Source organism: Denticeps clupeoides, chromosome 1, assembly GCF_900700375.1.
Source record: "Denticeps clupeoides chromosome 1, fDenClu1.1, whole genome shotgun sequence".
NCBI lineage: Eukaryota > Metazoa > Chordata > Actinopteri > Clupeiformes > Denticipitidae > Denticeps > Denticeps clupeoides.
The window spans coordinates 5,245,708-5,268,675 of NC_041707.1; the positions used below are offsets into that span (position 1 = coordinate 5,245,708).

General features: G+C 47.3%; 2 protein-coding genes across 2 annotated transcripts in view; one reads left to right on the forward strand and one right to left on the reverse strand.

The window, feature by feature from the left end:
• ccdc85ca (coiled-coil domain containing 85C, a) overlaps nucleotides 1-9,180 on the reverse strand; it is a 23,515-nt gene extending 14,335 nt beyond the window's left edge. Inside the window, exon 1 of the mRNA XM_028981119.1 lies at nucleotides 8,244-9,180. Within this exon, the coding sequence (XP_028836952.1) occupies nucleotides 8,244-8,928 (685 nt within the window). The 5' untranslated portion in view covers nucleotides 8,929-9,180. The remainder of the gene's footprint in view (nucleotides 1-8,243) is intronic.
• hhipl1 (HHIP-like 1) lies at nucleotides 8,196-15,210 on the forward strand. Its single transcript, XM_028981105.1, has 9 exons — nucleotides 8,196-10,116; nucleotides 10,634-11,280; nucleotides 11,346-11,489; nucleotides 11,557-11,885; nucleotides 12,783-12,909; nucleotides 12,992-13,134; nucleotides 13,213-13,294; nucleotides 13,767-13,849; nucleotides 13,987-15,210. The coding sequence occupies exons 1-9, from the start codon at nucleotides 9,838-9,840 to the stop codon at nucleotides 14,475-14,477; spliced, it is 2,325 nt and encodes a 774-aa protein (XP_028836938.1). The 5' UTR covers nucleotides 8,196-9,837; the 3' UTR covers nucleotides 14,478-15,210.
• The last annotated feature ends 7,758 nt before the right edge of the window (nucleotides 15,211-22,968 follow it).

Genomic DNA, 22,968 nt, shown 5'->3' on the forward strand with positions numbered 1-22,968 from the left:
TCAACAAGCGCTTTCCCTGCATCCTCGGTGGCGTCCCGGCTCCAGTAACCGGTGGCTACGTGACTGGGGACGGCCAGGGTGGAGTGTACAGTATGTCCTTGTGTAACCAGATGGGTCCGGCTGTTTATTGGCTGTACAAGACAATGACAGACTCCACCGGCAACCAGAAATATTGGGCATATACAATATTATGCAGTAGATACTAGTGTACATATCAAAGGTCAAAGGTCTGACCCCTGAACATGCTTCAGACGGTGTCTGCAACTGGTGTCTATAAGTGTCAACTAAATGTCACAGAGTGACTTCTCGCATGACAGCAATAACAATGTCATCCCCGTGCTGGTGTGGGTTTCCTCCGGGCTCTCCGGTTTCCTCCCGCCGTCCAAATTCATGTTCTCTAGGTGAGCTGGCAACACTAAATCATCCACAGGTGCGAGTGAATGGTTGAACGGAGGACGGACACCTGCCTATGAACTAGAGCTGCACAATTAATCGAATTTTAATCACGATTTTGGTTGCCACGATAATGGTTGCCATTTATATAGCCGGCTCTGCTGAATATCAACTCTCTCAACCAATGATCAGCCAACCACAGGTTGCGAATGAAAGCATAGACTGTATGAGCAGCAACCTCAAATTGTGACAGAGTGAGAAGTAATGTTGGCCGCAGTAGGTGACAACATAGATATATACACAAAAAAAAAAAAACAAGATATATACACTAGATGTCGCATTCCAAACTCAATCACGCTTCTCTGACGGTACGAGCGAAAACGCCGGACCACTTACGGCTATAATAACGAGCGAACAAAGAATCAATGCATTTTAACATAACAATTAACATTTTACTTGATCATCTTGTATGTTACGAAAATTCTGTGTTCGACAAATCATGTTATTCATGTTACAGACCAGAACATCGGTTTCCCCACCCCCACCTCATGGGAAAGGTGCAACTTCTGTACTGACATCTCTATATATTCCAGGTCTTGACAAATCTATACACTGACTTTGGTCATCTCTTAAGCCAGAAAATTTTATTCATGAATAAATAATGATTTATTATTTATGAGTTTTTATTTCAGGTTTAATTGTGATCTGAAAGCCTTGTTCACGTATTGATTGTTTAAAAAATAACGAATAATCATGATTATTATTTTGGCCATAATCGGGCACTTACTACTATTGTGTCAATGAGCAGGACACTTGAGAACCCTGAATGTCTCCAGCTTGTAAGTGTCTTTGATTGTAAGATGCTCCTATTGAACCAGAATTGATCACTTCATCGATGGTAACATGAAAGGGGCAGTGGTGGCCCCATAATCAGAAGGTTGCCGGTTCGAATCCTGAGCCGCCAAGGTGCCACTGAGCAAAAGCACCGTCCCCACACACAGTGGGCGTCTGTAGGGCGTCCCACTGCTCACTAAGGGCGATGGTTAAAAGCAGAGGACACATTTCGTTGTGTCACCATGTGCTGTGCTGTATATCACAATCACTTCACTTTCACTTTCAAAGCACATTGTAAGTCGCCCTGGATAAAGACATCTGCCAAATGCCTTTAATGTAAATGTAAATGTAATGCTCTGGATAGTTAGGGTTAGAGATTTCTAGAGGTTTCTGAATTGCTATTCAGTAGCTGAGCCAGTTCTGAATAAACATTTCACGGTTGTTTTCTGCAGCATTATGCATCTGCCAGTGCAAATTTCGCTGCTACTCGACCGTGACTTCCCACGGTGAAATGTAATATTATCCATCGGCCAATATGCTGCACTCAACAAAGAAGCCACTGTGGCAACGCGTATTGGGCTTCTGAAAGACGAGAGCGATCATAAGAGGCACGGCCATGCATCGCGTATACAGATGGCCCGGCAATCGCCGTTCATCACGTCAGCCTCTGCTGTCAGGATTCGGCTCCTGGACTGGAATCACTGGCATCGTGCACATCATTAACCCAGTGAAGTTCATCATCCGACAGTGGCCAGTGGGAAATTCCATGATCTTGATGCCCTTTATTGCAGTCTTTTGCAGGGTCCAAGACGCAGATTACCTCGATTTGGCTGTTCTCTTTTTTTTATGCTCAATCACAACATTCATAGATATATAAACAGCTACATTACAAGTGAATGAATGATAAGAATTGGACTTCAAGAAAATTTAATGTCGATTACTGTAGGCATCAGATAACAAACAAAGGTTGCTGGAGTCACGGGCGGAATTCCACCTTCAAAGCTTCATGACATTGGTGGAAAAAATCCCGTCTGTAATTGGAATGTCTGGCAAAGGTAACGTGTCCAGAATGAGAACTATTTACATCAGACCATTGGTGGGGGGGGATAAAAAGGTCACTAAATATATAGACTTAAATCCCACAAAATGTCATTTGGGTACTTTGGTATATGATTCAGTGCACGATCTGGACAGGGCACCAGATCAAATTGCCCAGAAATGCATGCGACACCTGAGAGGACACGAGGACCCCCTCCATTGCCCAATAGAATTAAATGATTTGCAAGCTATTCTATTTTTTCATTTCATTTGAGAATGTGTGATGTCTCCAGTTCGTATCAGGGTGTGCTGTTAGGAGGCCGCGGCGGCCATTCACGTGCAGAGCTTTCAAATCAAACAGCCCTCGAGTTCGCAGCATAGACAAATGCTGCATACCAAAGCATTGATAGAAATGTATCCTAGCAACAAGACACGCTATTTGACTAGAGGGTCCTGCAGCCACTCGCTTCTGCCACGCGGGAACACACACACAAACAAGATACACACTTACTATGCTGTATCCGATGCGGGGGAGGTTTCATGTGAGCGGTACGGTCACACAAAGCAATATTTTATATAGGAAGATAGAAAATATATAGGAGTTGAAGTGGCTCTTCGGTTGGTGGACGTCTCATCAGACGTGCAATCCGTATTCAACTCTCATGACGGGATCAGGGCCAGAGAACTTTTTATACTGTTAATGAATGAACATTTGGGTTTTTGGGGTGTTTTTAATCGACATGGCTGTGAATTTATCAAAGGGATTTTCAACAAGCATTAACCCGTAAACACACAACACAGACAACTTTCCTTCTACAGGCAAAAAAAAAGTCATATTATGATTTTTTCAGGATTTGAAGACATTCACTAAAACAATCCTTTCGGAAGCGATCTGTATGAGATAATAACAGACTGAACACACCCCACAAGAGGCAAAGCTTTAAGTGAAGGGATTGGGACTTGTGATACACAGCAGCACAGCACACGGTGCACACAGTGAAATTTGTCCTCTGCATTTAACCATCACCCTTGCTGAGCAGTGGGCAGCCATGACAGGCGCCCGGGGAGCAGTGTGTGTGGACGGTGCTTTGCTTAGTGGCACCTCAGTGGCATCATGGCGGATCGGGATTCAAACCAGCAACCTTCTGATTATGGGGCACCTTCCTTAACCGCTAGGCCACCACTGCCCCGTTTTACTCACTTCATGCGGAAAACAGGTGTGAACGCAATTCATTTGGGTTTTACAAAAATGGCTGGGACGGCCACTGAATGAATAGACATTATTATTTAGAAAATACCTTATTAAACATGAACATTTCTTCTACAAAGCAACATAAATAGTGCAGATATAGGAAATATATTAATAATGGAAGAAATTATATATAATTGTTTTAGTCCATCAAAAATGCACAAGACTGGGGGATATGACATGGGATGACGTGTGAATTATATCGCATCAAGTGTAGTAATAAGGTGTCAGTTACAAGACTGCTCTGTCACTTTTACACTTTACAAGCTCTGTTGCACTACATTGTTTTCGTGGTTTGCACTCTCCACCATGTGCCCTTACTTGTATACTGCGTTTTTAAATTTTATATATTATGCTTAATTTTATACCTTTGTATTTAATGTTATTGTTGTATTTAATGTTACTCTTTGTATTTTAATGTTACTTGTATGCACCATGGGTCTGAGAGTAACGCAATTTCAATTCTCTGTATGTCCTGTACATGTGGCAGAATTGACTAATGATATTTTAAAAGATGCATCATATATATATATATATATATAGAGAGAGAGAGAGAGAGAGAGAGGAAGTCTAGGATCTCAGTAATCTCAGGCCCTGCGGTGCTGCCGGCGGACCGGGTCGCGGTGTTACCGACCGTCCGCTGAGAAACACTCACACCCGTCTTTCACCCAGAGCTCTCTCTCAAATGCACTTCTCACCAAGCGCCACTGTCATTTGCAGCCTAGTGAGCAGCGAGGGGGTGTTGGACGACTTCGAATTAACCACAAACACCATTAAGGGCAACATGACCCATGCGTCTGTAACGGGCCAGATGGCCAGATCCCCTCCATCGACCTCATAGTGTCACTTTCTGCACATCATACTGTAATTTCCTTGTCATTGTATAACAATCAACATTTATTCATAGTAACACAACACTCACGTCCTCACCAACTTTTTTTTTATCTTAATTATATTAAACGTAACCTAACTCGGACGGCAAAGAAAGAATTTCATTTTATTGTGCAGGATGGGCCATTTATATGGATACACCTTAATAAAATGGGAATGGTTGGTGACATTGAACACATTTTATAACTGGTCAGAAACTTGAAAATAACTAATGAAAGAATAAAGTTGCGTTAAAACCAAGCACACCATTGTGTGTGAAATTCCCAATAAATTTGATGTGTCACATGAACCTCTTCCTATTGAAAAAACTAAAGTTGGATTCTATGGCCGACTTCAAAATGGCCACTATGGTCACCACCCATCTTGAAACGTTTGCCCCCTCACATATACTAATGTGCCACAAACAGGACGTTAATATCACCAACCATTCCCATTTTATTAAGGTGTATCCATATAAATGGCCCACCCTGTACTTCCGTACACATGACAATAAACGCCTCGAATCCTCTGAATCCTTGGCTGAAGAACGTGAACACAACACGAGAACCTCGGATCCTCGCAGCGGTACGTCCGCCAGGAACGGAGTTGAGAACTGCCCGCCGGACGCAGGGATCCGTTTACGCGCACCGCTCTTTTTTTTCTCCTGTCTTTCTGCAGAGTCATTAGCGGACAACGCGCCGCTTCTTCTTCGGCCGGCGGTGACGGACGCGGAGCCAGGAGGGGCCCTGTTCTCATGAAGCTCTCGTTTGATCACACAGACAACGAACATCATCATTTATGACAATGTGCTTACATATTAAATGCAAGATGCTTTCTTTATTTTTCACTCATCACCATTAAAAGTGTCCTTGATTTCATTGCATTATATACTGACAGTAAAATGTCAATATAGTTATAGTTTTTGAAAGATCACTTTAAAACCGTCAGAACAGATCAGATCCTTCTGAAGGGATCTATAAACTCACTTTCCACTCCATTTCTCTGCCCGGACGTGTTAAGTTAAAGGAGAGCAGATTGTAAAATGCCGGTTTGAGCCACGGGGCCCCTAAGATGAGTGCGATGGGGTCTGTGGGATCATTGCGCCTCCAAACCACCTTTCTGGGGCCCTGCTGCCAACGGCAGTAGATGATTAACGACCTCAGAACAAAGTCGGACAGCAGCAGCAGCATCCCCGGCGAACCGGGCCGGTGAAAAATGCAAACTTTGATCTCCGCCGCGGTGTCGCGTTGCGATGAAGGCGGAGCTAAACAAGCAATGAAGCGGAACATCGGCGATAAATAGTCTGGGTATTAAACTGTGTGACAGGGCGTACGGGCAAAGGGAACTGAAGACTTCATATCGTGGCGCGAGGTTGTGGGTTTTTCCGTCATTTCTCTACATGGAAGACCTGACGGTGTCCGAGTTCATCGGTTAATTGCCCCGTATTGTGGGAATTTACAACTACTAGTCCTTCAGAGGGAGTGGCACCACTGTCTGTTGCAGCCCTGCTTTAAGACAGACTGAGGCTTTAAAGCTGGGAAACCCGTACAAGTTGTTTTCTTCCAGCTGACATCGTGGTTAAGTTCATATTCGGCAATGTCACCTTTCCACCCTTTTCAGGTCATTCGGTGTGTGACAATCTCAAAAATGTCCCTTTATGCCCTCCCGGTTCTCACCCCTTGTTCCACAGTTGAAACAACTACCAAATGTAGCGTTCCACTTCCCGATCGGGCGAACAGCGTCACACGACACTTTTGAGTGGGTGGTCTGAACACCGCACCCATAAACTGGGACAAACAGCTTGACCAGAAATCCACCGTGGGCCTGGTAAAAGCCATCTGTGACCAGGCAACCTGACCCCCACCTCAACTCTACAAAGATGGGGTTGGAAATGCTATCTGGATCCCGTAATGAAAACCCCACCGCGGCCCCGCCCAGTGGCACATAGCGGCTGAACCGAAATAAATGAATGAATGAATGAATGAATGGATAAATAAATCATTGGTGTATAAGCCAAAATTCAAATATGTTCAGTAATCAAAACACTGTGCTGTTTCAAGAAGGTATGTTGTGTTTAAAGGTTATTAAATTAAATTAAATGAAACTATGATGATGGCCTTATGCATGATTAGCATATAATCCAGAAAAAAATCTCTATATTTTTTCAAGAATCATTGGAGGTCATATCTCACACCTACGGATACTGGGGTGGCAGTGGCCTAGTGGGTAACACACTCGCCTATGAACCAGAAGACCCAGGTTCAAATCCCACTTACTACCATTGTGTCCCTGAGCAAGACACTTAAGCCTGAGTGTCTCCAGGGGGGGACTGTCCCTGTAACTACTGGTTGTGAGTCTGGTAAATGCTGTAAATGTAAATGTAAGCCCGGTGGAAACCTGCGCCAACATGGGGGAGAACATGCAAACTCCGGCCCACACAACGGCGAAGCCGGAATTCTAACTCACAACCTTGGAGGTGCGAGGCCACCACGCCCGCCGCCGCACACTCTCTGGCCACATTAAGCGTCAAGTCTATCAGCTTAGCAGTTTCCATCATGTTGTGTGCAGTAATAACACACAATTACTGTTAATGGTGGGTCCCCTGCCCGCCTCGCGGCTTATCGCGTGCCGTGTCCACGCCCTCTCTGTGGTTCCTCGCAAGTCATCTGAAGCAGTGCAAACTCCAAGTCCAGTCGGGCCTAACAGGCCCTACGCCAGAGTAACAATTCAATGCAGACGTCTCATTTACAGCATTTATCAGACGCCCTTATCCAGAGCGACTTACTATCAGCAGTTACAGGGACAGTCCCCTCTGGAGCAACTTAGGGTTAAGTGTCTTGCTCAGGGACACAATGGTAGTAAGTGGGATTTGAACCCGGGTCTTCTGGTTCATAGGCGAGTGTGTTACCCACTAGGCTACTACCACCCCATGGTCTCGGCCTGGTGCCCGCTTCCACCGTGCGCTCGTCTCGTAAAACCGCCTGTTGTCAGACTCGCCTTGTTTCGCTCTGACTTATATGTTTGACCGAGACAAGTAGACTTTCAGCGCTCGTGACCATCTTTAGGGGTTCGACAGATTGCGGTAACGAGCTATAATTACATCTGAACGGCGTCACGAGGTTCCAGAAGCCTCAGGACACCACACGCCACTCCCTCCGCTTCCAGTAACAGAGGTCAGAGACAATAAAGCTTTCCGACAAAGACAAGTCCCGAACTAACCAGTTTGTGCGCGCGTGAGAGGGCCCGCAGCGCGACGTACAATTAAGCGGCTCCCTACGTCCCTTTTTTTTTTTATTCAAATTCTATTTGTCACATACATAGACATACACGGTATGATATGCAGTGAAACGCTTTAGCGACTGGGCCAGTGGTGGCCTAGCGGTCAAGGAAGAGGCCCCGTAATCAGAAGGTTGCCGGTTCGAATCCTGAACCGCCAAGGTGCACCGTGTGCTGTGCTGCTGTGTATCACAATGACGTGCACTTCACAGACCACAGTATTGCAAATATTGCAAGTATGCAATGAAGCAATATGCAAATATCACACTTTTATGTCTTTCACATAAAACATTAAATATGTGTAACAGGTAGGGTGAAGGCGTGCAAATCATAGTAAAAACAAAAATAAAAAATTGTGCAAGAGTAAGAAGAGTAAAAAAAAAAAGTTTGTGCAAGGATTCTGGGGGGGAATCGTTAACGCGTCGAACCCCTGCCGCCGGGCGAGGCAACCGGGCTTAGGCGGCCCTTTAATCCTCATTAGGTCTGACTTCGGGGGCTCAGGTCTGGGGTAATTAGGACAGCGCCATCTGCGCCGTCCCGTCCGGAGCGTCTTTACTGACCTGGGGACGCGGCACACACTCACCGTTAGGCCCGGCGGGTATGCTCCGGTGAAGGTGGGGCGTCTTGCTCTCCGGGGGCCCGTTGACGTGAGCGTGGTGGCGGTCCGGGCTGCCGGTGCTGCCGGCGCTCGACGTGCTGCTGCCGTCGCCGACGTCCCTCACGGTGCCGGAGCCGCCGTTCAAGTTGCTCAGGCTGGACTGGCTGTCGATGGAGCTTCTGGAACCGGCGCCGTTCCTCTCCTCGTCCAGCATGAGTACGATCTCCTTCAGCTCCACGTTCTCCCGCGCCAGGGTCTCCTGGTTGGCCTCCAGGTCTCGGAGCTTCTGCTGATAGACGCCGACCTCCTTCCACATCACACCGGCGGTGAACCTCCCAAACCGCTGCCACTCCCGAGACAGCTTCTTGCCCTTCTGCCTGTCGTCGTCCAGGAAGCAGCACAACTCCCGGAGCTCGTGGTTGTCCTCCTGCAGCTTCTGGTTGACCTCCTTCAGGCTCCGGATCTCGTGCAGGTGGACCTGCAGCCTCCGGTTCACGTCCTTCATCATGTTGCCGTGCTCCACCATCAGGCTCATCCTCTCGCCGTCCGCCTTCCGCAGCCTCCTCACCAGCTCCTCCCTGCCGCACTTCAGCAGGTCCTCGTCGGAGACCTTGCTCGGGTCCTCCCTCGCTCCGTCCCCGGGGTTCTTGCCCATGTTCTCCCCCGGCATTTAACGACCGGGGATCCGCAGATCGTTCTGCTCAGCTGTTACGGACCAGAAGTATTTTCATCACTGGAGGAACGGGTCCGGTGGAACCTTCCGCCCCGGCGTCCCGGTCCCGCGAAGCCACCTGCTGCAGCCGCGCCAGGCGAGCGCAGGAGCGGAGGGACGGCGAGTGACGACATGAACTGGCGGCCAATCACAGGACGCGCGTCCAGGCCACGCCCACCACGGCGACTACGCGCCGCAGCAAAAGCAAAAATAATAATAACGAGAATAATCGTGGTAATTACGACAATAATAATAGTTATAGTGTGGACACGGATTATTAAATGTCACGTGCGTCCATTACAACATACAGGAAATAAGCGAGAAAATAAACACAAATCCCGAATAAAGTTGAGTGTTCCATGCAAACGACATATTTAAAAAAACAACAAAAAAAAAAAAAAGAAGTTTTTAAATTAAATTTAAAACTCCTATTTGCGCGTCACGGGCGCGTGTCGCCACCTGGTGGCCGAAGCGAAGCGCGGGTGCGCTTCCAGGGAAAAGAAGGCCTGTTCCTGGTATTCGGGAATGGTCGAACGAGTTAAGCCTCGAGCCCAATTCCTGAAAAAAAAATCCAACAACAATAAATTCCTAGAAAGAAAAAAAAAAATTGGTGGAATTCAAACATTTGGTGGAATTCACGTCGATGCGGTTCGTTTTCGAATCGCATGTCTGATCCGGAATGATTTTTGTGCCATGACGGCGTCAGACGCGAGTTATAAAAGTAGTTGGGATTTTTTTTTTTTTTTTTTTTTTTGGAACCGGACGATCCGACCTTGTTGACTGACTCGAGTCCGGCCAAAGTACAACCGCCGCCCCGCGATCCCAGCCCGAAGCCCGTCGCCCGTCGGCCGGCCCGCACACAGCAGCATGCGCCGCAGCCCCGCCGCCGCCTCCGGCCTGGCCCTGCCGCTGGGGCTCCTGCTGGCGTGGGGCGCGCCTGCCCTCTCGCACCCGCAGTGCCTCGACTTCAAGCCCCCGTTCCGGCCCCGAGCGGAGCTCGGCTTCTGCACCGCGTACGCCCACTTCGGCTGCTGCGACTCGGCGAGGGACCGGGAGCTGATGGCCAAATACTACCGGATAATGGGCCAGTACGACGACGACGGATTTGCCCGCTGCGCGTCGTACGTGCAGGACTTGCTGTGCCAGGTAGGTCAAAGGTCAGGATCACGAAAATGTATTTTACTTCGTGAATCGTTTTATTCAGTATAATATTTCGATTAACAAAGATGGGGGGTAGTGGCCTAGTGGGTAACACACTCGCCTATGAACCAGAAGACCCAGGTTCAAGTCCCACTTACTACCATCGTGTCCCTGAGCAAGACACTTAACCCTGAGTGTCTCCAGGGGGGGACTGTCCCTGACACTACTGGATAAGGGCGTCTGGTAAATGCCGTCAATGTAAATGTAGCCCTGTGCATGTACGTAGGGATGCACCGAACTGTTGCATTGTCTTAAAAGTGAACCGGAATTTAATTTAGTCAAATATTTAATTCCCTCATCTGAGTGAGAGAGAGTGGATTCGTCTTGGATCGGTACGTTGGACACCAGATATCGGTATCAGTGCATCCCTAGTCGTTTTATCGTAATAAGGTAGATACACTGATCGTGGCTCATTTTAGCTGATTAATGTTCTGAAATAAAACTTTTTTTTTTTTTTTTTAAGGAATGCTCTCCGTACGCAGCTCACCTTTTTGACGCCGAAGACCCCGGCACGCCGTTGAGGAGCATCCCCGGGCTGTGCCCAGAGTACTGTTCGGACCTCTGGTCTAAGTGCAGGTCCAGCGTAGCCCTCCTCTCCGGGGACCCGCTTCTGGCCGAGATCCAGCAGGACCGGTCCAGGCTGTGTCGGCAGCTGGAGCTGGACGATCCGGACTACTGCTTCCCCCGCCTGCTGAGCAACGAGCGGCTGAACCGAAACCTCGGTCGGGTGACGGCGGACAACCAGGGCTGTCTGCAGCTGTGCCTGGAAGAGGTGGCCAACGGGCTACGGAATCCGCTGGCAATGGTGCACGCCAACGACGGCACGCACAGGTTCTTCGTCGCCGAGCAGGTCGGCGTAGTTTGGACGTACCTCTCCGATCGGTCCCGGCTCGAGAAGCCCTTCCTGAACATCTCCGAAGCCGTGCTGACCTCGCCGTGGGAGGGGGACGAACGCGGCTTCCTGGGCCTGGCGCTCCACCCCGACTTCAAGCACAACGGCAAGCTGTACGTGTACTACTCTGTGGAGGTGGGGCCGGACGAGCGGATCAGGATCAGCGAGTTCCGCGTCTCCGCCAGCGACGGGAACGCCGTGGACCACGGCTCGGAGAGGTGAGTAACGCCGCGGCCCGGCCGCGTCCCTCCGTTCCTTCCCGTCACCGGCAGTCTCGTCTCAGGGTCATTTTAGAAATCGACGAGCCGGCGTCGAACCACAACGGTGGCCAGTTGCTGTTCGCCGACGATGGACGCCTGTACATCTTCACCGGTGACGGCGGCATGGCCGGGGACCCTTTTGGAAGATTTGGAAATGCCCAAAACAAGTAGGACGCCGCCGAGGGGCCACGTTCCGTCCGCCTCCGCCACCGTTGTTGATCTGTCGATTTGCAGGTCCGCCCTCCTGGGCAAAGTTCTGCGCATCGACGTGAGCGACAACGACAAGGGGCCGGTGTACAAGGTGCCCCTGGACAACCCCTTCTGGCACGAGCCGGGCGCTCGGCCGGAGGTCTACGCTTACGGGGTGCGCAACATGTGGCGGTGCTCCGTGGACCGGGGGGACCGTCTCACCAAGGAGGGCAAAGGCCGCATCTTCTGCGGAGACGTGGGGCAGAACAAGTACGAGGAGGTGGACATTGTGGAGATGGGGAAGAATTACGGATGGAGAGCTAGAGAAGGCTTCTCCTGTTACGATAAGAAGCTGTGTTCCAACAGCTCGCTAGGTGAATGCGGTTTAATTGTCGTTCGTTCTGTTGAGGCGTGACGACCATATGGGCGTAAGCGACCTTTTGTGTGAAACTGAGATGTACGTATAAAGTTAACGCTGAATACATTTTTTTTTTTTTTATAATTTTGTAGTTATGAAAAACCAAAAACAAATGTCCGACTCCTAACACTGAGCATACAGAAGCAGTCGGTGCCAAAATGGCTATTTTCAAAAAGTAAAAGCAGAGGAATTTAAATTATGTGCAGTACCGAAGGTGGACTCACCTTCTCATTCAATGTGTTTTCTTTATTTTCATGACCATTTACGTTGGTAGATTCTCACTGAAGGCATCAAAACTATGAATGAACACATGTGGAGTTATGTACTTAACAAAAAGTGGAGACCTGGCCTCCACAGTCACCGGACCTGAACCCAATCAAGATGGTTTGGGGTGAGCTGGACTGCAGAGTGAAGGCAACAAGTGCTAAACACCTCTGGGAACTCCTTCAAGACTGTTGGAAAAGCATTTCAGGTGACGACCTCTTGAAGCTCATCGAGAGAATGCCAAGAGTGTACAAAGCAGTAATCAGAGCAAAGAAACTAGAACATAAAACATGTTTTCAGTTATTTCACCTTTTTTTGTTAAGTACATAACTCCACATGTGTTCATTCATAGTTTTGATGCCTTCAGTGAGAATCTACCATGTAAATGGTCATGAACATAAAGAAAACACATTGAATGAGAAGGTGTGTCCAAACTTTTGGCCCGTACTGTATATAAAACATTGTTCACTATGTATAGAGTCATACATGTATTTAAAGAAATGTGTTTTTAAGAAAATAATTTTTTTCTAGCCATATGATTCCCGCCCTCAAAATCATTTGGATCATTTTTTGTTTTCTCCTTATACAGGTGATGTCCTCCCCATTTATGCATACCCACATAAACATGGGAAATCAGTGACCGGAGGTTATGTATATCGGGGTTGTGAGTACCCCAATCTCAATGGCATGTATATATTCGGAGACTTCATGAGTGGGTACGCTGTGTTTCTTGATTTCTTCTCGGCCTAAGTTCGTGCCAGAACGTCGCAAACCAGCTGCTCCGCCACTTCCCTGCAGGCGCCTGATGAGTTTGAGACAGAGCTACACGGGAGACTGGGACTACAGCGAGATCTGCATGGGGACGGGGCTGACCTGTGCCTTCCCGGGACTCATCAACAATTACCACCCCTACATCATCTCATTTGCCGAAGATGAAGCAGGTGACTTGCTGGGCCTTTGCCCGTAATCCCAGCTCCTCCTCGGCACGTCTGCATAAATTGAATTGTTTCTGTGAGTAGGGGAGCTTTATTTCATGTCCACCGAGGTCCCGAGTGCCACTTCTCCCACCGGTTTCGTGTACAAGGTTGTTGATCCGTCACGGTAAGAACTGTCCATGTGCCACGTTTGCTAAGAGCATAATGCAATTTAAAAAAGTTGTGGTTGTCTTTTGCACAATTTTAATATGAAAGACACTTCCCCAATTATTGCCTGTATTGTGGGGACATTTTCGGTGGGCGCTTAAAATGCAGCAAATCCAGTGTTCTGACAATAGGAGGCAATACCTCTGACTATGGTTCATTTTGAAAGTTCTACTTTATCCCGAAAGGATTCCTTGTGGTGTCTGTCTCCAATTATTTCTTAAACCACTTTTATTATAAAAAAATTTTGTCAAATACAAAGCAGTTAATGAGCATGCCTTCAGGAAGCAGTATTAAAACGTATTTTTTTTAAATAGTAAACAATTCATTTTTCTGTGTATCGATGTGCAGTTGGAATCCAGAACCTCAGTTGTTAATTATTTAATTGGTGAAACTTTTTTTTTTATTCTTGCTTCCTATATGCACAATTTTAGACGTGCACCTCCAGGATCATGTCAATATGACCCTCTTCCAGTTAAAGTCAGGAGCAAACTCATTCAGTTTAAGCCTAAAGAATGTAAGTGAAAGATAAATATTATAAGCGATCTGTTTACAAATATTGAGAACCTAAATTGCATTATTATAGTTTGGAATTTATATTTTCTGTAAAGTAATATGCTGACATTTTACGGAATGGCAAACTGTATCCCGCAGCACTAATTGATGAATTAGCCGCTCAATCAAGAGACCGAGCTGAAGACCTGACTGACGTTGTGGATGAGGTGGGGCCCGTTGCTACGGACGACCCACCAGTCGCTACAGCCAGGCCTCCGAGTCGGAAAGATCGAAGAAGGAAACAGAAGAAGCACAAGACCGAGAACGGCGCCGTGAGGTTGTCGGGGAACAACGATGGGAAGCCGGACCGAGGCAGGGTCGAGATCTTCGCCAGTGGCGAGTGGGGTACGGTCTGTGATGACCTCTGGGACGGTAAGAGCGCCGAAGTGGTGTGCCGCCACCTCGGCTTCCAGTACGCGCTGAGGGCCGCCAAGGCAGCAGAGTTTGGAGAAGGCAAACATCTGAAGATCCTCCTGGATGACGTGCAGTGTCAGGGAACGGAGCAGAGCCTCCTGGACTGCCAGCATCGAGACGTTGGCAGTCACAACTGTGGCCATCATGAAGATGCCGGGGTGGTTTGTGGCAACTAAATCTGCGTAGTGTCAAAATGATCACGATTTCGAGCCACTCGTGTTAAACTTCACATCTAAATCCTTTAATAAACCTGAATCAGTCTCAGTCGCTGTTGTCTCCAGAATCGCTGCTGTCTCGTTCCGAAATTGTTGTTCACCTCAAATCAGCTAATATCCGAGGTGCTACTAATATCCGAGAATCCAACGGAAATTGGAAAAATGCTCAGTGGTTAGAGCACTGGCCTTGTAAACCAGGGGTCGGGGGTTCGATCCTCGCTGGAGCCTAAGAGCATCTTTATGCAAGATTAACGACGAGAGTGACTTGTTACAGTTGCCAATATTTACCGCCCTACTGGACTTAGAGGGTGAGGAAGTGGAGCCATAATCAAAAGGTGCCACAAGGTACCGTCCCCACAGGCCGCTCCCTGCACGATGTTCGAGGCTGCCCACAGCTCCCAAAATCGGAGGCCACATTTCATTGGTTTCTGTGCCGTGACTATTTTAACTCCGCTTTGTGGTACTACACATATATGTGCATGATCTGCGGCAAATGCCTTCATACATATCGCAGGCGTATGAAATGTGAAAAGCATATAACCTTTAAGCCACCGGCAAAGACAAACAAACATCTGAATTTGAATTCATAGACGTTCGGGTTTCCTGCTGCAGTTTTCCGACTTACCGCTAGGGGTCAGTGGAATGGCACGATTGGCGTTATTTGAACTGATTAAAGGCATAAAAAAAGCAAAAAGCCTTTGGTTTGAGGTGTATGCACTTCCTATAAATTTGATACAAGACAAAGTCTCAGCAGATTCAATAAGTATTAGTTTATAGCTTAATTTACTTCATAATGCTTGAGATATATTCTAAAAGAATGCTTCAAAAACTTTTTTTTTTTTTTCCCCCATTGCCACTACTCACCATTTAAGCCGAGGCATTTGGAAACCGCAACAATATGAAGTCTCTGTAAAATAATATACCAGAAAAGTGCAAAGTAATATTGAGCAATGTTCTCTGTGTGAGAGGGGTATTTACTTACGGTCAGCGGTACGCTCTCTGGTCGGAAAACGGAACATTTAAGGACATTAAGCTGACAGCCTCTGTGGCTTGTGGCCTGTGGCTTTGTGTCCCGTGTTAGATCTTCCACTCAGAAAAGGCCCTGTCAGCCGAACGCGGAGCCGTTTCACATCTCGTATCAGTCAGTCCGCCTCGCTCATAATTATGGCTCATTAATGGGACGCTAATGAGGCCTCTCCTCCAGCGAGCTTTAAGTAGCGCGCTGACCCGAACAAATCTCGTTTCCTGTCGTGGCCCAAGATGCCTCCCGCTCCTCCGCTTTTTATTTCTGACGCAGTATCGAACCGAAGCCCGACTATCAGCGGGGTAACGTGCCACAGCATCACCCCGCGTCCCTGGGTCCTGCGAGATACCATCTATTAATAGGCCACGGGCGGGAGGAGAGAGAGCGGGCCGGCGGGGCCGCGGCCCTGCGTCTGGCTCCGGCTCACCGGCTGGCCCTGCGCACGGCTGTTTACTCACAGCTTGGGGTCTTCCTCCGGACCTGCCCCCTTTCCAGAGCCCCCCGCTTGCGCCGCGCCTCTCGCTGACCCCCAAACATGCGCCCCGGCTCCGCACCCCGTCGCTGCAATCTCTCCCTCCGCTGGAGCTGCCAAATGATCCAAAGGCCTTGAAGGTTGCGAAGGTCCTCTCCAAGCAGACCTTCAACCTTGACTGCTGGGCTCTTTTGATGCAGATGGATGTTGTTGTTGGTCCCACTGGGAGATAAACGCACTCCAATAAATAAATCTACTCCTTCACATTGCATCATGGAATTTTGACATTACCGAGACACATTTTTTTTTTAGATTATATGAATATGTTCGAATATAAGAATGTGTAGGAGCCTTTACATTCTCCCATAAAGCACTAAACAAAATTAGTTTTTCTTTATGGCCTCCTCCATTTAAATGTCATCGGATAAAAGGACAAGGTAATTCTTTGCGTGTTGTCTTTCCCAGGGTCCTTTTAAGCTCTTTTAAAACCTCCTCTTGAAAAGTGGACTCTTCATCGGGGGTCAGGATTGCCCTTTGACTTGGGCGAAAGCCTGGTAAACACAGGCATATAGGACGCGGGTAAAGACAATAAACGACTCGGAGAATGCAGTCACATGGGGCGTTTGGAGAAGACCGGTAGCCAACACTTCGGCCGGCTTGCCGTCGGAACAATGGAGGCTCTGTGGAGGACTGGGCTTTGCTGATATCCGCCCAGGACCATTGTCACCACGGCCAGGTGAGCTGTCTTCTGCCATTGTGACGTGCTTTCACCAGGTCAGCCCTCTGCCACGGAGCGGTAGGGTTCATTGATAACATCGGCGGTGGGTTTATATGATCCACTAACAATCCACTTAAAGACAATGGGGGCTGGCCTTGTTGATCGGTAATCAGTGTAGTCTGGGTGGTCTGGACTTTCAAGCAATAAAAACTTAAAGCTCAAGCTTTAGACCCGTTTTCATTTATCCAGAGTATGAAGATTTCAGTTCATTATAATTATTCATGATTATCAGTATTATTAGAATGGAGTATTATGTGTAAAAATATACATGTTTAATAAGTCATAAAATAAAAAGTCATAAAAAAAGACTTTTTATTAAAAGACCCACATTTCCTGCTGTCGGTATTACTGGCAATTTAGACAGCCATTTTGGCAGTTAATGAGGGGCTCGTCAGACAAAGAATCTCTCGGGTGAAAAATGTTCCATCGCTCATGTTCTGAACAGCAAGAGCTTCAGAACACCGTGTGCAGCAGTACGATAATCAGCACGCTGTCTGTCCAGGGTCACCTTATTAAAGACACTGCAGTTTTACCATGACTAGTTATTGTCTCTGATGCTTCTAAATCAGACCATTGATGTATATGAGGTAGGAGGCAAGCTGTGACCATCTATGCTCATCAGCAGTTTATAACCTCAAGGGCGTTCGCTTAAATTTCCAGAAGGTCCCATTTCCCTAGATAGCAAGGCAGAGGCTAGAATTAAATTTAAGAAAGTCTACGTGAACAAATGGGAAAAGCCAGCTTGCAGTATGTGTGTCCTCTCCAGTCAACGTCCCTCTCTGTATTCCTCTATCTGGTGAGTGCACCTCAAATGCTGCTTCATCAGTCTGTAGTCACTTGGGCTTCTCTCTGCCCCTTGAGGTCAAGCCTGCCGACTTGACCTCTGTTCCGCACTGCCAATCCCACTCCATTGTGTCGCCTCATCTAGGTGGTATGCAAATGTGTGTGTGTTTGCTCTACTTTCACTGATGAACCTGGCGCTCTCCTGAGGTGGTGAGTTATTTGACGGGCATTCCTTTGTGCATCCATTAAATGGCCACGACCCGGCCACAATGGGCCCGGTTCATTCTAAACCTTTCTGCAAACACACACCCCACCCCAGGTGAGGCTGTGCATTGCTGGTGGTGAGGGAGTCCACTAACTTACCATGGTCTTTGAACTAAAATAACTCCAAAATTAAATCCAAACCAACAGCTCTCCCTCCAGGACCCCCCCCCCCAAACGTCCATAGTAAACAGCACAAACACCACAAACAGCTCAAGCATCATTTAACTGTGCGATAGTTCATTAAATCTATTGCTGGAAATGTCCATATTCAATTAATCCTCAGGCTTCCACTGGATGAATAAAATTAAATCAGAATCAATGACTAATTAATGACTAATATAAATTCCATCTAGATGGAGGAAGCCCTTTATGTTGAATGTGTAGAGATTGAAAAGCAAAATATTTGAAGCATTTGCATTTTTTAATCATGTTTAGGCCTTATTAGAAGCCATGTGCAATATGAAGAGGCAAGTGGGGGCAGTGGTGTCCTAGCGGTTAAGGAAGCGGCCCCGTAATCAGAAGGTTGCCGGGTCGAATCCCGAGCCGCCAAGGTTTGCCAAGTCCACTGAGCAAAGCACCGTCCCCACACACTGCTCCCCGGGCGCCTGTCATGGCTGCCCACTGCTCACTCAGGGTGATGGGTTAAATGCAGAGGACAAATTTCACTGTGTGCACCGTGTGCTGTGCTGCTGTGTATCACATGTGACAATCACTTCACTTTAAACTTTAAACTTAAGTGCAATAAGGAAATGTCTAATAATGTTAATGAATGAACAAATAAATCAATTGTCAATATTATAACCACTTTCTTCTTATCTGTTCTATGCTACATTCCTTATTGAGTTTCTTTAAGCCTAAGGTGACCGACATCTAATCACATTGAGGGACTGTGCTGCTCATTGCACAGTTCTTTTTGGAGCAAGAAAGCTGCTTTGTTTCAAACAAGACGAATTTCAGCAGCTGGACAGAAAGTGTGTGAATTTGATATTGTATCACATGTCACTCCAATGAAGTCTTTCTTTCCAAATCGTGATTGTTTGCAGCACTGCGAGTGAAAAATCTGATTTTAATCATACGTGTTAAACAAAAACAGCACACATATCTCGGTCCCCAAGAACAACTGAAGATAATCTCGCGTTACGTCACTCTTGCAGGATCCGCGAACAGCAGGACATGAACGCGATTCCCCACCGATGAACAAAAAAATCGGTTACAGCTGCGAAGCCAGCCTCGGGTCAGGGCCGGGGCCCCGGGGTCCAGCGAGGGGACGCCATGCACCGCACAAGCAAGCATCAGTCGCCGACACTGGCCGAGAGGCATACGGAGGGTCTCCCTTAAGATACCGGATCCGAACTGACGACTATTACAATGCAGGTATCTTCACAGGAGCTAAACCCAAAACGGTTAACGTCAGGCAATTCATAAATATTAATACTTACAATGTGTTATAATTGCAATAATGTCTCTGGTCATGCTACCCGGATCAGTGACAGCATTGGGCCTTCTCATGCATTGCTGTCTAAGTGCATGGTGGCAGCTACGGCCAGGCAGAGGACACAGGGCACTTTAAGTGACTAAATGAATCATGCAGATTTTAGAAAATGCCCACCAAGTTTTTCTTCTGAGTTTAAAATCAAAGGCCGTGACTAATGCGCTCATCCAGCGATTCCCCTGCCGACTCCCAGTAAAACTTTGGCTTTCTGGACATGGTGGTCCAGCACAGAGCTCACCGTGGCCTAACGCAATGCCTAAACACTGGCTCGTTTGTCGGGGATGGGCTGAGGGTCCGGGACAGAGGCCTGGTGAGCGGCGAGGGCCGGCCGGCCACCTCAGACCCAAGCTCTGTGCCACCCTCCCCCGAGACACGCCGAGGAAATCTGGGATTTCTGTTGGTTTGGAAGAGCAAACAGGGATGTGACCACGAGGGTCTGGCAGAGGGCCTTGGGCAGCCAGTGTCAATGCACACAGATGCTCTTTCACGAGCCGACAAACACACAGTGGCTCTTTAGCCTCCGTCACCGGGCCCCCTGAGCGGCAGCAGAGAAGCAGCACTGTGAAGAACAGTCCAGAGGTGGAGTTCGGCACAGCTTCACTACGAACAGTCTGGCCATTTTCAACACTCACCTGATTAAAATGTTTTGGATCAAACCCTTTAAGCAGATTTATATACAGTACTTGCCAAAAGTTTGGACACACCTTCTCATTCAACGTGTTTTCTTTATTTTCAGGACCATTTACGTTGGTAGATTCTCACTGAAGGCTTCAAAACTATGAATGAACACATGTGGAGTTATGTACTTAACAAAAAAAGGTGAAATAAGTGAAAACATGTTTTATATTCTAGTTTCTTTGCTCTGATTACTGCTTTACACACTCTTGGCATTCTCTCGATGAGCTTCAAGAGGTCGTCACCTGAAATGCTTTTCCAACAGTCTTGAAGGAGTTCCCAGAGGTGTTTAGCACTTGTTGGTCCAGCTCACCCCAAACCATCTGGATTGGGTTCAGGTCCGGTGACTGTGGAGGTCAGGTCTCCACTTTTTGTTAAGTACATAACTCCACATGTGTTCATTCATAGTTTCGATGCCTTCAGTGAGAACCTAAATGATCATGAAAATAAAGAAAACACGTTGAATGGGAAGGTGTGTCCAGACTTTTGGCCTGTACTGTACAACGATGGCGAACAACGTGTTTGTGGTTGTGCTGCAGCGGCTGCGGAACCTCGTAAAGCCACAAAACACATTTCTAAAGAAAAGACAAGGCAGGAGAACGGCGGCGTGTTTAACTCACCGCCACTTACAGGTGTGGAGGGGGGTTAAACCAGCGTTTGGGCCGTTCTTTGCATCGGTGTGTGCATGACAGCATTCAGATAAGACTCCTGTGTGGACGCAAGTTTTTTTAAAAAACGACAACTCATTTTAGAGAAAAGCGTGTGGTTCTCGTGCGGACTATGAATGTTTGCTAATAGAACTCTAAACTCAACCAGCAGAATAAACATCCGAGGTAATGGGGTGGAATAGCAGCGCTCCTTTTTTTTTTTTTTTAACATGGTCACAGGTCCCCAGTCCAGCCTGCACCAAAGCAATGATATCTTCTTCACACAGAAAAAAAACCAAACCAAGGAAAAAATCCATTCGTCCAAGCCCTGCATCCAGCAGCTGAGCTCTTTTATTCGCCCCCAGTGGGCGACCCCGACATCTGCTGCCAATTTCTCCTGTTTTCCGACGGGCCAGAGCGTTCTACACGTGTTTGGCCAGCCTCCACACTCCATTTAGTTCCAGTCTCCTATGAATTAATAATGGGCTATCATTAAGCACCATAACCGCCCCATGCAGATGTCCACCGGAAATGGCTTCAGTTAAAAGCAGATCTGAGAAGCTCTGCTCTTGGCGGGAGTGTTGGGCCTGCAAGTACGGTGTCCTTCTTTAACCGTCGCGAGTCTGCCTGATTAATAAATAAATAAATAAAAACGCCAATTAGCCGAATTAAACCCACCGATTCGTTCAGGTCTTGATTAAAACTCGCAGCCCCTTCCTGTGCTTACTGTCACTTTGGAGGAAATGACATTTCAAACAAACAGCAGGACGTGCAGGCGGCTTGAAAAGCCACCGTGCCGCTGATTGCAGGTTCGGGTTCCCAGAGAGAGTGTGTTTAACCACGAGTCGACCGGATCATTTCATGCTCGCCTGCGATGAGGCCGCCGGCAGAAATGATTGCGCCGCTGGTTGTGGAGATTCCACCGGAGACGCCAAGACATAAAGATGTCGAAGCGTGGCCGTTTGAAGGGGGTCCAAATAAATACGAGAATGCTAATGTTTGTGTTGTAATAGTATCACGGCTGAATATAATGGTCATTGTGGACTATCTGCAATAAAAAATAAGTTGCCCGTGGACGTTCAATTTCAATACATATGGAAATCGTTACACTTCTTCATGGGAAATGTAGTTTGGCCCCGCCACACTCGTAGCTGTCATCTGTCTGTGTTTACCTGTGTTGTGTGACACGGCATAACGGAATAATACGGAGCTCAAATCAGACTCAGATCTGCAGGCGCTGTGGAAACGGCCCGTTTCAGCGGCTCGAGTCAAAATCCCCGCTGCACGAGAAAGACGCTGGCGCTTTGATCTGGCGTCATCGCTGCCCACTCCACCAGGCCTCATCTGGTCTCACTTTTCCGAGGTCTGCTCTGGATCTCCCGCTCCCATATTTATAGCCCCGAAAGCGGCTGTAAAACACGTCCCTCTCGAGCGCCGCTCCCGCCCTCCATGGCCGTGACAGTGCACCGTTTGATGAAGACCTGGTGAACCAAATTGCAAAGCCACAGAGACGAGGCATTTATATGTCCTGCACAGACCTGCTGAAATCTGAATCTTTCTTATTTCCACATGCGACAAACACTAATTAGCCACAACACTAAAACCGCCATCTTAATATTAACATGTACTAGTGTCCTTAAAAAATTGGAATATTGTGCAAAAAGTATTCATAACTGAATTCAACAAAGGCATATTTTCATATTTACTATACTTTTCATTAACTGTAAAGTGAAATATTTTGGTTAGGATTATGTGTTATGTTGATGTGTTAGGTTATTATTATTCCAGTATTTCTAGAAGATTTCACAATACAGAAGTGTACAAATATACAGTAGAGGCCAAACGTTTGGACACACCATCTCATTCAACGTGTTTTCTTTATTTTCATGAACATTTACATTGGTAGATTCTCACTGAAGGCATCAAAACTATGAATGAACACATGTGGAGTTATGTACTTAACATAAAGTGGAGACCTGACCTCCACAGTCACCGGACCTGAACCCAATCGAGATGGTTTGGGGTGAGCTGGACCAAGTGCTAAACACCTCTGGGAACTCCTTCAAGACTCTTTCAGGTGACGCCCTCTTGAAGCTCATCGAGAGAATGCCAAGAGTGTGCAAAGCAGTAATCAGAGCAAAGAAACTAGAATATAAAACATGTTTTCAGTTATTTCACCTTTTTTTGTTAAGTACATAACTCCACATGTGTTCATTCATAGTTTTGATGCCTTCAGTGAGAATCTAACAACGTAAATGGTCATGAAAATAAAGAAAACGCGTTGAATGAGAAGGTGTGTCCAAACTTCTAGCCTGTA

Excerpts from the sequence above, each read along its gene's own strand:
- hhipl1 (XM_028981105.1), top strand. The coding sequence starts at position 9,838 with ATGCGCCGCAGCCCCGCCGCCGCCTCCGGCCTGGCCCTGCCGCTGGGG. Across the intron at positions 10,117-10,633 it reads TGCAGGACTTGCTGTGCCAG|GAATGCTCTCCGTACGCAGC; the intron begins GTAGGTCAAAGG and ends TTTTTTTTTAAG. Across the intron at positions 11,886-12,782 it reads GTGTTCCAACAGCTCGCTAG|GTGATGTCCTCCCCATTTAT; the intron begins GTGAATGCGGTT and ends CTCCTTATACAG.